Here is an 18,543-nt window from a genome sequence, read left to right on the forward strand (position 1 = left end):
GGCTAATTATATTATAGTAAGTACACTAAAACGAGTGATCTAAATATTATATTGCTGTCCCGTTCATTAGCTCCTGTTGAAAAAGGATATCACTAGATTTAGGCCAGCCAATTTAGATTAGAAATTGTATACTACATAATTAGCCTCATTAACCGCTTACAAATGTTGTCTCTATACATTTAAAAAAAACGATAATATTGATGTGGTTTTCATAGGTTTTGTTTACGAACAAATAAACGAAATCCAAACGTGACAGCTTGAAACCCCTCGTCTACCCATTCATCAGACAGTTCACTCCGACCGCTTTATGTGGCCGATAAAACCAAAAAATAATATAGTTAACTGTCACTCATACAGCCGTTTGTACGTCCTCTTTGACAGACTGTTCTAGGTCGGACATAAGCGTAGTCGCATACATCGTAATAATATGGCCAGGCTATCGATTTGTCGCCAGACAAAAAGTTGGTTCACATTTTTTTATGTAACAAAATGTAAGTGACACACTAGGTGACGACATGATATTAAAAACAGTGGTCGACATCAGAAAATGAAAATATTCCAATTACACCACCACATGTAAAATTTAGCGACTTTTGAAAGCTTACTATTTGAAAATTATAAATACAATAACTTTAATATTTCATATAAATGTGCTTTTTGGGAAATGAAAACACGATTGGATATAATAATTATAGAATTTACAATTATAGAAAAAAAAAACGAAAATTGCTCGACAAATATTAATTTGTTTACATAAGTAGTTTTAATCGGAAACAGTTATTAATTCTTTTTTTTGTTGCGTAGATAATTACAATTATCTCCAAAAACTTAATGTAATGCTGTTTTGTTTATTAACATAGTTTATATTTAAAAAGCTTTTGTTTTTTATATCTAGTGATATCAGCAACAATGTAACTAGGTATAAGTAAAGAATACGACTGTTCGTATTTCAACTGGCCTTTTAAATGAATAAAATCTATTTGATTTTGTCGTTTGACTCGTGTCCCAGTGGCAAGTGTGTAAAAATACGACAAAACTAAAGTTCTGAAACAAAATATCGCCAGTCTGATTTTAAGCCAATCTGACCCCAATTTCCTGACACTGGGTAAAAGAAAATTGCAGCGTATTGAATGTATCTAAGGCATGACCTATTTGGCCAAGAAAATGCTATAACAAGAACAGCGCAAAAAATACGCCAATAGTTTTCAGTGGCATATATTTTTAACAAAAGAACTGTGACAAAATCTTGTATTTCTACACTGACAGGTCTTACTGGATTGTAAATTACATTGGCACGGATACAAGTAATTTACACCCGTAAGCTGTGAGTTTAAATTCTCCAGTATACATTGGTATGACGCGATCGTCCAGTGTTGGTCAATTTGTGAACACTGTTGCCGAATATTGCGATCAGATGCTTTGATGTTTGTACGAAAAGCTACGAAAGTTGGAAAATGCACGCCTACTGGGCATTGGCTGAGTCATCGTCATCAACCGACGTCCACACATAGATCTCTTGTAGGTGTTTCTACATGCCACGGCTTGTTGCTCAAGTTCGTTCATCAGCAAGTTCGTTGGCCCAATGTGTGGTTGGTTGGCTGTTAAAATTGTATTGTGGTAGGTACATTTCATACGTAAGAGTGTGTAAGGAACATGAAAAAAGAAATATTTTGGCAAAGAAAATATTATTATGAAACCGTTATGAAACGTGCGACCTACAAAAGTCTCTTGAATGAAGCATAAAAAGTAGTAACCAAAGTAAAGTACGCGGCGAAAAGAGATGAACATCGATCTTTAGAAGGAGACAGCAGATTTGTAGAGCACTGTCTCGGTCGTTTAGACCGACAAAGCGTCATATGGGAAATGTCATTCTAAAAGCCGGTGATGACACTTTCGGCCGCGTACTGTACGCTTTGTCTATTAAAAGTGAGTCAGTTAAATAAATAAGGAAAATGCTCATTACAATCACGAGAATTTGTGTAATTGCCGTAATAAATTTGTGACTACTTTTCCTGGTCTACCAGAACTAGTTATTATTAGTAGGCGACTGCCGTCCCGGAGTCTACTCTGCAGTCATTCCTGAAATAATACGTGTAAGTAGAAACCAAATAAAAAATATACAACAAAGTAAAACGCGGCTACTAAAAGTTAAATTACAAGGGTGTTTTACGTAATAGGTACTTTTCTAGGGAGAGGGAAGGGGGATCTACCTTGCCAGCTCTTCTGAGTAGAATCTGCTTTCTCGTGGTAAAGTCCCAGAGGTTGTATAAGTGATACTAGTTCGAATTCGAATTATTGTGATATCAAAACTGCCAAAATATGTGTAAGATGACACTGCAATTTTGGAAATGACTGTACTCATAATTATATTTTAAATGACGAAAGAAATCATTTATGAGTCTTTTTACTTAGATGACATCTCCTTCTTACAACAGGAAAACTTGGTACTAAAGATTTGCGCATTACATTTTATTTCACTCTGTAACATTTTAGCTCTTCAGATGTTACAACTGAACAACATACATCAAAGTGACGGGCACAAAGTAAAATGTATAATCAAAGTCTAGCAAAGGAATGGACGCTGTATGACATAATGTTACAATTTCAGTGGGAATTGCTAATGTGAATCTATTAGGGCCAACGCGGACAGACGACGTGGAGTGAAGTGAACTTAAACTTAGGTTAATATAATTACTTGGCTTTTGGTATCATAATTTCGACTGTAATTCAAAAGTATATACTTAATGAAAATAACGACGCTTTAAGCTATTTAAGCAAAATGTAAATGTAAATGTGAAGGAATAATCTTGAGTCAATCTGCATGCCTGAGACTTCTCCATAATGTTCTTAAATGTGAGTTGTGAAGCCTGCTAATTCGCATTTGGCCAGCGTATTAGCCTATTGCTAAACCTATACTCATTTTGAAAGGAGACTTGTGCTCAATAGGGTTGGTGATGATGATGAATGAAAACAAAACGCGGTAGAAACTTAAAAGGGCGATGCATGTAAAAGTACTTACATCATACATTTTTAAATACATAATCACAAATGACGGACCCGGCAGAATTCTCTTGGGATTTGGGAATCACGTTCGGAGCGTCTTTGACCACTAGGCCATGGTTTTTCATCCTACTGAAATTTCAGTAATGTACCTATTCAATTAGTCTAAGATGTAGTGAGTAGCGACCGATTACACCTATCGAAATTAAATTCAAATATCCATATTTCAATGAGATCTTTAACGAGAAATATCCTTAAAACGTAAGTAAAATACTATGATAAAAGTTTTATTTATACTTTTAAACTTTATTGCACAAAACACAAAGTAAATGTATAAAGAAAACTTAGAAGGATCTTAATCTAATAGCTGTAGCATGCAAAGGCAGCCTTATCGCTAAAGCGAACTCTTCCAGGCAACCTTTGACGAAAGGAATCAAGAAAGCACGGGTGTACGACATTGTTGAAGAAAATCGCTGCGCTTTGGTTTAACTTCACTCTGCGGGTGTGCTTTAAGCCTTAGGTTCTACTGATCTGTACGTTTCTAGTTAGAGTTTCGAGAATTTTATAACCCACATATTCTACTTATACAATTCAATGTTCTATGGTTATGTTGCCAACTGAAATGTAGAATTTAGAATTTGCATTTCGTAGCAAAAAGCTAATAAATTTAATATGAGCATTCCGTGAATAAACATTAGTTAGATCTGATATTTTAATTAGTTAGTTGAGAGGTATTTATTATAGAAACATTTATTTAATTAGAGAACAAACTGAAATCCAGAAAGCATAAGTTAAATTCCGCAAGGGCCTGTTGTCACTACTGGCTTTTTTTTACTGGTTTAGTAAAACTGAGTAATGTGTTTACAATGTTTAGTAGTTTCTCTCCTGTTTTTTACGTGATGTAGAGTGCGAAAACTATACGTGTGATACTCTGGTGAATCACTAAGCTATATTATACCTACCTACGTACATACGATAGTCGGCCGTTCTGTCAACTACCTCATTGGTATTGGTTAGCATGTGCGCGGACGACGATACACTGGTCGGGTTAGTAGGTACGTATATTGAAAAATATACCTATGTATGTCTATAGTACGCGACAGCTTGAAATGGCAATCGGGGAAGGAACACCCCGCACACCCGCAAAGCACCCGTGCTAACCCGGTGCGGGTGACGTGCGTGATTGCAGTCTCAACCTGTCACGGACTCTAGGTATGCGAAAATTGAAGTATGTAGGCACTAGTATGAATTCTCCCTCAGGACTTAGGTATACATGCAGGTTAATTAAAACCTCCCACATCAAATCTCATATGAATATCTAATTTAATTTTACACGAAAGCAATTTCATGTGCGAGTAAAATATCAACTGAGGCAAATGACTTGTCATATAGGTTCTATAGACTACGACATGCGTGTGTCGCACTGAAATGAAAATATAAAAGTACGCTGGAAGAGGTACGAGTATTTCATAGTATAAAATGATAATTATTTTTGTGCCGATTCTAAGCGCCCTACCGAGCGTACAGGCAGAGTGAACTGAGTGAGTAAACTCTCGGTTTGATCCTGAATCGAAATCAGTCAAATATTAGATTAGAGGTGACGTAAAATCAAAATTACCTACTCGTTTCAATGACTATATACATCTAACGTCAAATGTAGGTAACATTTGACGCATGCCTGTGTATGTGAAGCCTCAACGTTTGGTTACAAGTTTCGTAAATGTTGTTACTGTGGTACAGGGAATTAAAATTGGCACTTTTCGTGTCAAATAGTCTTCGTGCTGACACTATTGTAGAGCCAACGAGAGATTGCGTTTTTGACATTTCGTTGTCAGATATCAAAGTAATGTGTGCGAGAGGGCACACAATATTATTTTCTATGTAACTGACACATATCAAAAACGCAATCTCTCGTTGGCTCTATAATAAAATGTTGAAATATGTTTCATATTGTAGTTTCGAGTATGCTCACATGACGCTTACTGCTGCTGTCAGCGTCAAATGGCGAAAATCAAGTTGCTTCAAAAACAGATCGGCAATAGCAAATCCAGCGTGTTTTAATAGAGATCAGTGGTGTATCGTGATTACGCATAATAACGTCTCTTTATGTTCATTAATAACATTTGCAAGTGATGTTAGAAATTAACTTTAAGATATTAATTTGTGCGGAGCAAAACTGGGAAATATTGTGGAGATAAAATTTGATTTTATGGTGACTAAAATGTTCTTTGATAGCCTAGTGGTTAGACTTCAGCCTCCCTTTCGGAGGATCAGAGAGGAGACCCGTGCTCTGTAGTGAGCTGGCGATGGGTTGATCATGATGATGATGAAGAAATAATAAGTATTTTCAATTTTCAAAGTTAGATAACTATACCAAGTGGGATATCATATGAAAGGGCATTACCTGGACATTCTAAAACAGATTTTTTTATACGTAATTGTTCTTGATTTATCGTGCAAAATGTCGAAAAAAATACCCGAGTGCGGAACCCTCGGTGCGAGAGTCATGACTCGCTCTTGGGCATTTTTTATAGGTTATACACAGTTTATAGGCAGTTAGTTGTATTGATATTAATAATAATCATTGTTATAATTAGACTTAAGCTTTTAATCTTTTAACAAACCCATATTCTAATAAATCAACTGATATAAACAGATTAATTATTCACAATCCATAGACCATACCTCATTATATCCCGCAAAAGCCTATCAGTCTACATACCTACATACTAATATTTAGAATTTGAATATGAATGAACGAAAACAACTATTACTGAAAATCATGCTCTGAAACACTGTATTTGAAACTTTGAATAACATGTAATTATATATTCAAAACACGTCCTAATTAAATCGGATCGTAATTAGAGATCATACTGATTTTGGTAGCTCCAACGCTCCATGGCAGCAGCGCCACAATATAAAGAGAGATGCAGTAATCCAACTCTTTTGATTTCGTGGTAAATGACGACCCCGACGAACCTTTAACATAGGGGCCTATAACTAAGTAGTTCAGTTTGGGTCGCTCCTTCGTGCCACACTCACCGCACGATATTGCTCAATACTCTGTCTAAACGGCTTTGACGAATGCCTAAATATGTATAAGGAAAAGCTGACTGACTGCCTGACTGACTGATCTATCAAAGCACAACTCAAACTACTGGACGGATCGGGCTGAAATTTGGCATGCAGATAGATAGCTATTATGACGAAGACATCAGCTAAGAAAGAAATTTTGAAAATTCAATCCCGGGAGTAAAATAGGACTCTGAAATTTGTGTAGTCCACGCAGACGAAGCCGCGGGCATAAGCTAGTATAGCAATACTATCCTTACTCTCTTACTGATATCCAAGTACCTACTAATCCATTTATATTCTTACTAGCTGATGCCCGCGACTACGTCCGCGTGGATTTTCATTTTTCAAAATCCCGCGGGAACTCTCTTGATTTTCTGGGATAAAAAGTAGCCTATGTGTTAATCCAGGATATAATCTATCTCCATTCCAAATTTCATCCAAATTCGTTCAGCCGTTTTTGCGTGATTGAGTAACAAACATCCGAACATCCAAACATCCAAATATCCACACTTTCACATTTATAATATTATTAGGATTAGGATTAGGATTAGGATTAGGTTTAAAAACGCAGTCTTTACACAGTTCATTAACATGCAAAATGACCTGAACAATTTAAACCTATTAGCACAATCATTTACAACTTGTAAAGTTTGTGTTAGTTACGCCCTTATCATAAAGCTAGATTCATTGATTACCTACCTACAATTTACATACATTGTTGGTCATATTGGTGATGCAATAGATACCTCTATTCCATTTTCCTTTGATAGTTTTCCGCCTAACTTTTAGCTTGTTTTTTTACTTTACAGCCCACGTTTTATATTAAATGTTTGTCATTAGGTACTATTAGAATGAAAACCACTTTGATATACTTTAGAAGGCTTTTATTCACTGTTCACATAGTAATTCTTAGTCATATCAGCACAAGACTACTCTTACTAAAACTAACTCTTACTAAACTACTCTTTTCACGCGCCATTTCAGAGTGACGTTTCCCATAGATTCCCTACTTCGCAGAGCACACCACCGATAATACAAAGACCTAGTTTTTATCCGTCTAACAGTACTTAGGTACTTCAATCATAAGTAAAGTCCTGACTCAGTCACTGACTGTATTATTCATATTTAGCTCCATCCATATGGGGCGACAGCTTTGCGAGGTTTTGCTAAATATTTATGTGCATTTCTTTTATTTTCAGATTCATCACATGCATTTCAATATCACACTCCATGGCTTTAACAGGTATTTGGTTTTTATAATATTATACTTACCTATGAAAAACAATAACATTACTTGCTACGGTGAAGAAAAACACCGTGACGTGAGGTAACCTGCATGCATGAGAGTTTCCCATAATGTTCTCAATGGTGTGTGAAGTCTGCCAATCCGCACTTGACCAGAGTGGCGGACTATGGCATAAATGTGTCTCATTTTGAGAGAAGAGCCGTGCTCAGTAGTGGACCGGCGATAGGTAGAGACCATGATGATGATGATGACTTAAATACTTGCTCAGTCTTTATTTACTAGAATCAGGTACGTAATGCATAAGAAGCACCCGGATTTCATCAAAAACCTCCTCAATTTTTAGGGTTCCGTACCTCAAAAGAAAAAACGGAACCGTTATAGGAATACCTTGTTGTCTGTCTGTGTGTCTGTCTGTTTGTCTGTCGGTCTGTCAAGAAACCTACAGGGTACTTCCCGTTAACTTAGAATCATGAAATTTGGCAAGTAGGTAGGTCTTATAAAAAAATCTGAAAATCGTGAATTTAGGGTTACATTACACAAAAAAAATTAAATTGTGGTCATGAACTAATAATTGGTATTTTCAATTTTCGAGGTAAGTTAAAGTGGGGTATCATATGAAAGGGCTTCACTTGTGCATTCTAAAACAGATATTTATTTATTCTTATGCACCATAGTTTTTTAATTATCGTGCAAAATGTCGAAAAAATACGTCTGTAGTACGTAAGCCTCGTTGCGCGAGCCTGACTCGCACTTGGTCTTGGCCGGTTTTTTTATAGGCTTTATGGTTGTTTAAGATTTGTAAACAATATAATTAGCACTATTACAAAACTTCATTTTATGCATAATGCAGCCCAATCATATTACTTTACTCCTACATCAAATAGGTGGGTATGCTAACTTTATTATTGTAGTGAACTTGTTTTATAAGCTACCGTGACTGCTGCCATTAGCATTTGATCAAGATTAGATTAACTAAAATACCTCTAGTATAAAGGTGCGTCCAGGTCTTACAAAATATATCATAAACATGGTTCTATAACATTTTTAGGGCTCCATACTTCAAAAGAAAAAAATCCTTATAAGATCACTTCGTTGTCTGACTGTCTGTCTGTCCGTCTGTCCGTCGTGTCTGTCAAGAAAACCTATAGGGTACTTTACTTCCCGTTGACCTAGAATCATGAAAAGTAGGTTGGCAGGTCTTATAGCACAAGTAAAGGAATAAATCCGAAACCCGTGAATTTGTGGTTACATCACAAGAAACAACACAACGGGAAGTACCCTATAAGTTTTTATGACAGACGCGACAGACGGACAGACAGACAGACAGACAGACAACGAAGTAATCCTACAAGGGTCCCTTTTTTCTTCTGAGGTACTTAACTCTTATAACAAGCAGTGTGTTATATTATAACAAGTTTCATAACAATATATTATTACATAATATGGACACATCTTAATAAAACTATGAGTATTAAGCTTTATTTAAACTTGCATGACAGGTGGTTAAAGTTTTAAGTTACGTTACAATTACATAATATTAAATTTTAGCCTTCAATAATAGCAAAATAAGTTTCACCTGTCAGAGTTTTTTAACTGTAGACCAAAATTTATTTTTCATCTTAATCAAGGAGGTATGAATACTGACTAGTTAAAGACCACTTTATGCTTTATAGCGATCAAAGTTTAACCACAACCATAACGTAACTTTAAATGGCTGTCATGCTATTATTGAAACTTAAGTTTAAATTAAGCTCTGCGCTCGGCCTTATAATACTAAATAAGGTATTTCAGTATCATGCAATAATAGCTTAGTGTTCTTTTTTGTTACAGAAAAATACGACATATTAGAAGTTATACAAGATAATATTCCAGTAGACTCCTTAGAAATAGCGAACGGAACTGACGGATTTATCGCCATAAAATTGTTGGATGACGTACCAGTGAATATAGCTCTAGACAAATTTGCGGAACCACTAGACACCCTTAGGCCTCCATTTGAAATATACGCATTAATAACACTGGAAATACGAAACTCCCCTTGTTTATTCTCAATATCTGTAGACAGTACTAAGAAAGTAGCTTTATGTTTTGAGCAATTCCACAGAAATAAGGCTAGAGTAAAGCTGCTAGACACCGAAATTTTCTCAGACATATCGTTCGTCTATAGTGATTTCAAGAATGACGATTGGTCCAAAATAATACTTCGCGTAGAGGAAACTAAAGTTGAATTATACATTGATTGTAAACTGAGAGAATCTAGGGATGTTGATGTCATCAAAGAGATAAACTTTTCGAAGGAAAGCCGCCTGTTTCTTGGAAAATTTAACGACTTAGATGAAGAAATGTTTGAGGTAAGGACAAGTTTGATATATTTTTTACCTTAGAGAAATTTGGTGGAAAGTGTTTTTTTAATACTGTTTTGTACAACCCATAGATAGAAGCTGAATTTAAATCTATGCAAATGAAGAAGACCGAACGAAGAAGAACGGCGCTATAGCGTGGCGTGTGGAAGTCCCTACAAGAGACCTATGCCCAGCAGTGGTACGTCTATCGGTTGATGATGATGATGATGATGATGATGATGATGATGAAACGAAGAACAACGGTCTACGAAGTCCGTATAATGTTGTAGTAAAACAATAGATCGTAATAGATTTTGTTATTTGTTCATGTTTTTTATTCTAAATAAAATAGAACACTTGTATATGATTCTTGTTATTTAATCAGACTTATAATATTAGATTAGCGAAACTCGAAAAGACATGCGCCTCTGCTGGACAACAACAAAAGTATGTGTATTGCCATCTTCAATTTTATTTATATTATTTAACTGGTTTTACGGCTCTGGGTTCTAACCTTTTTATTTAGATTTTTGTTACATTATTTCAACACCCCCCCTTAATGGAACAATTGATACAAAGAAACATTCAAAATAAGCTATTCGAGCTTCGCTAGGATATCTCTACTACAAAACCTTAAGTTTAAATTAAATTAATACAATTTTTAAACTTATCTAATTTTGGTTTAGGTAAAGGCTTTGTCAACAGATCTGCAATTTGTTCTTCAGTTTTTATATAGTTTATTATTATTAAATTTTGAGATAACTTGTCTTGAACAAAATGATATTTTATATCTATATGCTTCAAACGTTTTGATATGCCACTGTTATTAGCAGCACAGATTGCAGACCTATTGTCTTCCAACATCAAAACACTAAGTTCACTATCAGATAACAGAGACAACTCTGAAAACAGATTTCTTAACCAACATGCTTCAGCGACACACTGACTTAGTGCTATATATTCAGCCTCGGTGGAAGATAGAGAGACACACGTTTGTTTTCTACTACACCACAGTATTAGATTATTAAAAACCATTAAACAATAGCCTGAGGTTGATTTTCTACTAACTGTGTCACCTCCCCAATCAGCATCCACATAGGCTTTCAAAGGATTTCTACAAAGAATATTATTCAAATTCCGTTTATATAACAACTTTATATCTAGAGTAGCTTTTATATACCTTAGTATATGTTTTAAGTGTTTCCATAGGTCTGTACTAGCACTGTTTTGAAATCTACTTAGTATACTTATGGATATTGACAAGTCAGGTCTGGTGCCTAACATAGCATACATAATGCAGCCTATTAATTTTCTGCATCTATTTTCTATTTCTGGAGTCTCAGAGCTTTCTTTTAACAAGTGTGAACTGTTGAAATTTGGTTCTAAAGGGATAGTCATACCTTTGCAATCAGACATGTTAAATACCTGTAATATACCTTTTAAGTATTCACATTGATCTAATGAGATGAAATCCTTTTCCTGCATAATTCGAATGCCTAGGTAGTATGAAGCTAGACCTAAGTCTTTAATTTTGAAAGTTTTACCCATTTGTTGTTTTAAGTATTCTACTATAGACTCATGAGAACTTATTATTAGAATATCATCTACATACTGCACAACAAATGTTTTTGTGTTTTCAAGTATTTTAATATATAAACACATGTCTGTTTTAGACCTTTTAAAACCCTGACTAACCATGAAATTACAGAAAGTGTCATACCAGTATCTAGGTGCTTTCTTAAACCCATAAATAGCTTTCTTGAGTTTTCCAACTTTGCCTGACTGACTATGACCCTCTGGTAAGTAGATATAGATATCCTCATTTATAGAACTATGTAGGAAGGCACTACATATATCAAGTTGATGGATATTCCAGCCATAATATGCAGCTATGGAAATTAAGATTCTTACTGTAGTTAAGCTGGTGACAGGTGAGTAAACTTCATCATAGGATACACCTGTTTGAAGGAAACCTCGAGCGACCAAGCGAGCTTTATAAACTTGTACTTTACCTTCACTGTTTTTCTTCCTTTTAAATACCCATTTGGTATCTATAATATTTTCTTCCGGTTTTACCGTTATTACATCCCAAGTATGGTTTTCTTCCAAAGCCTTAAGCTCAGTATTAATGGCTTCTTTCCATTTAGTGGACTCGTTGGATTCCATAGCCTCTTGGTAGGACTGGGGTTCATTTTCCAACTCTGTCATGTAAGCATAACTTAAAAATTCAGTGTCATACCTCTTTGGGTTGATGATCTTATGACGATCTCGCAGCATGATATCCCCAGCTTGTCGTGCATCTGAACTTGTACCTGATGATGCATCAGTTTTGTTGATATTAACCTCACCAGTAATCTCCGTAGAGTTTTTATCTTCCTGGGAGTGTTTTTCCTCCGTAGAGTGTTTTAGTACCTCCTGAGAGTGTTTACTGCTCTGACTTTGCAATTCCTCTTCAGACTCTTCACTACTGGAAGATATATCAGAGTCATGATGGCTATTACTTACCTGATTTTTTCGTGGAATTTCCCCACTTTCCGGTAGGAAGATGACATCCCTCACCGTCTCAACTTTATCAGTATTAGAGAAATATACTCTATAGCCTTTGACATTTGTATCATAGCCTATAAATATCCCAAATTTGGTTTTCCCATCCAGTTTTCTGCGTTTTTCTTTAGGAATATGTACAGCACATTGCACACCAAACTTCCTAAGAAAATTAATATCAAAAGATTTATTAAACCATACCTCATAAGGAGTTTTATTCATTACTGGACTGGATCCACACCTATTTAATGTAAATACCACTGTGTTGACAGCTTCAGCCCAAAAACGTTTAGACATACCTGTAATTAATGTTCTTGCAGCTTCCATGATGGTCCGGTTCTCACGTTCTACACGGCCGTTCTGTTGAGGAGTGTAAGCTACGGTTCTCTGATGGCAGATTCCTAGGTTATCTAAAATGGCCTTTATATCACTGTTAAGAAACTCTAAGCCATTGTCAGTTCTCAAATACTTCATAGAATTACCAGTCTGATTTTTAATTAATTTGATGCAATTTTGTAAGTGTTGTTTTACTTCATTTTTATGTTTGAGAAAATAAACAAACTTATGACATGTCATCCTTAAGCAACAAGAAATATCTAGAGCCGCCAATAGAACTAGATTCTACAGGACCACATAAGTCAGCATGTATCAACTCACCTGGCACTGAAGATCTAGACTCACTGTTACTGTAGGTTACTCTGTGCTGTTTGCCTTGTAAACAGGATTTGCATGGATACACTTTTGAATTTTCATACCTAATATTATGAAGATCAAGATACTTTTTAACATATTGATAATTTTGATGACAAAACTTTTCATGCCACTCAGTTAAACTAGAAATATAGTTAGCGGTAGGTGGTTCTACTCTGAAAAACAATTTATATAATTTAGTATCTAACCTCTTAGCAATTGCTCGTACACTGTTATTTGAATCTAAAATTTTACAATAATTTTGATCACTTTTCATAAAATAACCTTTATCTAAACATTTACCAACAGAGAAAAGGTTTGCTTTTAATGAGGGAACATACAATACATCTGACAGTTTTGTTTCAATCCACTTTATACCGTTCCAAGCCTCGCATTGTATGGTACCAATTCCTAACACATCTAAAGTGGTGCCGTCACCTATTTTCACTTTACGCTGAGAAATTTCACTAAACTTTGAAAATATTGACCGATCGTAGCACATATGTTCACTAGCACCGGAGTCCAGGATCCACTCGCTCGAAGAAGATGCTGCAGCCGCAGTTTCCTCATCTGATGCTAAGATAAATGCATTGGTATTGTCGTTGTGTGTATTCTTTTGAGCTTTTCTTTGTTTAAACCAGCAATTTTCTATGGTGTGATTATACTTTTTACAGAATTTACATTGTAATTTATTTTTATTATTGAAAGTTGGATGAGTTTGTTTCCTTTGTTTAGCTAGTAATGCCTCGCTGGCCTCGCCCTCCTTAGATCTTGTTTCCTCTAGATGTAAACGTGCACTTAACTCGTTGAAACTCTGACGTTCTTCAGGAAGCGACTCCCAAGCTGAGATAAAGTGTTTGTACTCTTGAGGCAGGCTCATCAAAACTTTTGTGATGATCATTTTGTCTGTTAGGTTTTCTCCACGGGCAATTATCTTTGACTTAAGGTTCTCAATTTTTGTTAGTAAATCTGTCATATTATTTTCATATGTTATTGCATAAAACTGCTGATAAAGTAGGTGAATACTCACGTGGGAATCTTGTTCATATATTGACAAAAGTTTTTTCCACATTTGGCTGGCGCTGTCACATGATAACACGTGCGATATAACATTCTCAGTCATTCGATTTACTAATAATGCCATGGTCTTTGCATCTTTTTCGGTACCTTTTTCATCTTTTAAAAGTGTGTCGTAAAGTCCTTTGGATTTTAATTGAAGTGTTATTTGAAACTTCCAAATGGTCCAATTTTCTTCGCCCCGTAGTTTGATTTTGGAGTCTTCTTTATTCTCCATTGTACTAACGTAATTACTCCGTGTCCCGTGATAGAAATTCACGTATTTTCAACTTTTAATAACCGGAGTCCAAAATGGCGACCCACGCCTTTTTACAGCGTAGTATTTTTATCGGCCTTTTATTGTTGTCCACGCGTTCTGGGCCCATAACCTGTTATTTGTTCATGTTTTTTATTCTAAATAAAATAGAACACTTGTATATGATTCTTGTTATTTAATCAGACTTATAATATTAGATTAGCGAAACTCGAAAAGACATGCGCCTCTGCTGGACAACAACAAAAGTATGTGTATTGCCATCTTCAATTTTATTTATATTATTTAACTGGTTTTACGGCTCTGGGTTCTAACCTTTTTATTTAGATTTTTGTTACATTATTTCAACAGATTTTATAGTCGCCAATCCCCATGTTTAAAGCTCCGGTCAAACTGAGGCAATGTGGCTAATTCCTTTGTACACAATCTCTAAACTAAACTAAAATATCACGTCTAAATCTATTGCTATCCCTTTCATAATGCTGCTTGCGGAAAAGGAAAGCACTAGATTTAGACCTGTTAATTTAGTTTAGTTTAGAGATTGTGTACTAGAGAATCGGCCCCAATATCCGCTGATTCTTAAAATGTTACTGTGAGTGTACCAAACCACATTAAACATGTGAATATATTTTGACAGGTCATTTTAAGTAAACGCTGATTTTTTTTACTTTTTTGTTGAATTTCCGTACGCAGTGCAGACAATCGGGTAAATCTCTTAATTGAAATGTTAAACAAGTTCCTCTTCAACAAATTATTATACGCAATGCAAACACAGTTCAATACATAGAAAGCCGAGTTTTAAACGTGTTTTATAAAAATATTTCGACCTCACGGTAATGCGTGTAAATCTACAAGTTCATTAACGCAGTTGGAATAGGCGCAATAGGTATAATCGTGTCCCATACATAGACAGCCCAAAGAATTATCAAGCTAGTGGCAGTGGGCAGGCCTTGTCTGTTGCTAAACCAATGGACCCAGACCAGTTCTGGAATGGAGACCGCTTATCGATAGGTGAAGTGTGGGACGTCTTCCAGCCCGCTGCATCGACGACCAAAAAAAGATGGGGGCGGGGAGGGGATTGGTAAAGAAGATGGAGGAGTGAGTGAGTGCATGCTTTCTAAAAGGCCTATGTCCAGCAGTGGACGCGTATGGAAGATAGCGGGAAGTGGGTGGTTAAAAGAAGATTGAGTGTGGTGGCGCGCTCTCCAAAAGGCCTATGTCCAACAGTGGACGCGTACAGGCTGACGGATCGATAGATAGATGAATCCCGTAATTCCCCTCAGTTTGACCCAAGCTTAAGCCTCCCATTAGCGGTTCAATAAGCAAATATTGTAGTCGTAAATTGAACTGAATGCGACAAAATTTGTTTAAACAATATTTTACCAACACATGCTACAAAGTGGAAAGGTAATAACTAATAATATTAGCATAATGGAGTCGTAAAACAAGGCTTTGTGCCAGAATATCATTAACTATAATCATCAACACATCGCTGACTTACTACTGAGCACGGGTCTCCTCTCAGAATGTTTGGAATGTTTGGTGGCCATAGCCACCACGCTGGCCAAGTGAGCATTGGCCAACTTCACACACATTTGATGACATTATGGAGAACTCTCAGGGATGCTGGTTTCTTCACGATGTTTTCCTTCACTTTTGCTTAGAACCTAGCAAGCCGAAAAGTTATTCGGGATCGAATCCCCGACTCTACCCTGAACCTTTCAGGTCGAGATTGCTACTTCATCCTTGCTCTTATATATTTGGGAGTTGAAAATGATTTTCCCGAACCTACATAAATTCCATTAATAGTAATAAAGTCGGCTTCTTGGGCAAATATTGTGGGCTGCCATAAATTAATCCCAATGTGACCGAATTTGTTTAAACAATATTTCACGTGCACGTGTTACACGGCGGAACGTTGTGACGTTAGCATAATGAACTCATAATACAAGATTTAACGCTCGGAACAACATTTAGTAGCTACCTTTACATAGAAATTGAACTGATTATGGCTTGTTGAAATTGTTGTAGTATAATTTTAAAAGCACAGTTTTGACCAAAAAGTACTTTAAAATTCTGCAAGTTTAAACACCTAGTTGAATGACCGCATGCACCAGCTGATTCGAGCCGCGCGAGCGGGAGCGCGCCCGATCGATGCCAGCCGTCCCGTTCGCTCACAGCCGCTTGCTTGGGGTGACCATATTTTTGCGGGACAATGACTCAATACAAAAAGCTTATAACTTCGTAAGTTTTCATTAAACGTTTTTGAAATTTTGTATATTTATTATTTTTGTAAAAATATTCGACACGTGTTTCGGTTTTTGCGTCAACTAAAACTACTGCATAAAAGCAAACTGTTGTATAAAAGCAAAAGGTAACTGACTGACTGATCTATCAACGCACAGCACAAACCACTGGACGGATTGGGTTGAAATTTGGCGTGCATATAGCTATTACGACGTAGGCATCCACTAAGAAAGGATTTTTGAAAATTCAACCCCTAAAGGGTTAAATAGGGGTTTGAAATTGGTGTAGTCCACGTGGACGAAGTCGCGAGCGTAAGCTAGTCATTATTAATTCAGTTCTTCAGAAACAAGTTTTCAATTAGTAAAATACCTGCACCTATTATAGCTTAGAGAACGAACTAAATGAATGCTTTGACTATACAGAAATTTCATTTTGCACTAAATGGGAATGAGACAAAGTTTGTTTGAAATTTGAGCAGTTGCAAACCTTGTGTAGGAGTTTTCTCCATTAAAGGACCGCATTAGATATGTCAAAGACATCTGTTAACAAAATACTAGGTACAAAGATAATCTACCCACAGCCCACGGCTTCGCTCGCTCGTTTGTAGTTGGAAATAAACTATATTTCAAAGTTTAATGTCTAAAATGAAAGTAACAAGATCCAACCATCCATCCCATTTTTTATTATTAATTATAGGCGCACGCTTGACCATGATCACACCTGATGGGAAGTGATGATGTGGGCTAAGATGAGACGCGTTTGCCTAGAAGGTGCCTAAGTATTCATCTTGTTTTAAAGATACCCGGATTGTAATTGGCAGGAAATACTGATCTCGGAAGAGATTCGATTATATTAAGAGATATCAAAACACTGATAAAATTACAACATGGAGTTATTCAAGGGGCGGACCAACAAATTCCTGAAAAGCAGACAACGCATTGGTGGTTCCTCTGGTTCAATGGGCATCAGGTGACCAGCCTAATCGTTAGCTTGCCGTTTTTATTTTAATTTTTTTTTAGGATTTGGCTGAGTTACATTTGTTAATAATGTATACAGATTCTTTCACAATTATTGCAAATGTTAAAATGTGCGAGAGAGATGAAAACTTAGGTAGCCACTTGCAGTAGCCACTCACCACCAATTATTTTAATTTAAGGCATTTACGTAAGTATTTTAAACTGCTATATTCTTTTCCATTGCGACTCCATCATCACTCGAAAAATATCAGTAGGGCGATTGTCTAAAACATGCATCAATCATTATTACAATCTCAATTGTTCTGATTGGCTGAATTTGTGCGATTCTTGTTGCAACAATGCATTGTAGCCAATAGTGAGCGAGCATTTACCAATCAGAGATGATTGCGATCGTGACATTGTAGCTGTCAAACAACCGCGGTAGGGCCACAGGTGACGTCAAGTACAAATCTGTCATCGGTAAAAAAATATAAGAGATTTAAATCGATCACAGTGTCAGCTTTTCCATTTTCCCAATTAGTCCGCATAAACATACGGATGTCCGTTATTTACACTTATTTATTTACTTACCACGAACTTTTTGACATGTTTATTTTCATAACTAAACAGTGCAAACACAACCAGTGCGACAACGCTTTCTCGCAATTTCTTCGCGATTTTTCTTTTTCTAATTATAAATGCGAAAGTGTGTTTGTTTGTTGGTTTATCCTTCAATCACGTAGCAACGGTGCGTGCAACGGATTGACGTGATTTTTGCATGGGTATAGAGAAGACCTGGAGAGTGACATAGACTATTTTTATCCCGGAAAATCAAAGAGTTCCCACGGGATTTTTAAAAACCTACATCCACGCGTACGAAGTCGCGGCCATCAGCTGGTATTTATATAAAAGGAAAAGCTGACTGACTGATCTATCAACGCATAACGCTCAAACTACTGGACGGATATGGCTGAAATTTAACAAGTAGAGCTATTATGACGTAGACATCCGCTAAGAAAATCCTTATCTTTTAAAATTCAATAAAACAATTGGTAAAACAGGGGGTTGAAATCTGTGTAATCCACGCCGCCAATGTAAGTCGCGGGCATA

The 18,543-nt window shown here is 36.2% G+C and overlaps 1 protein-coding gene across 1 annotated transcript in view; it reads left to right on the forward strand.

The window, feature by feature from the left end:
• Nucleotides 1-18,543, forward strand: part of LOC117988140 (collagen alpha-1(XVIII) chain-like) — a 102,019-nt gene that overhangs the window by 38,479 nt on the left and 44,997 nt on the right. The window contains exons 2-3 of the mRNA XM_034975257.2: nt 7,278-7,321; nt 9,155-9,675. Coding sequence (XP_034831148.2) covers nt 7,278-7,321; nt 9,155-9,675 — 565 coding nt within the window. The remainder of the gene's footprint in view (nt 1-7,277; nt 7,322-9,154; nt 9,676-18,543) is intronic.

This window comes from Maniola hyperantus, chromosome 14 (assembly GCF_902806685.2).
Source record: "Maniola hyperantus chromosome 14, iAphHyp1.2, whole genome shotgun sequence".
NCBI lineage: Eukaryota > Metazoa > Arthropoda > Insecta > Lepidoptera > Nymphalidae > Maniola > Maniola hyperantus.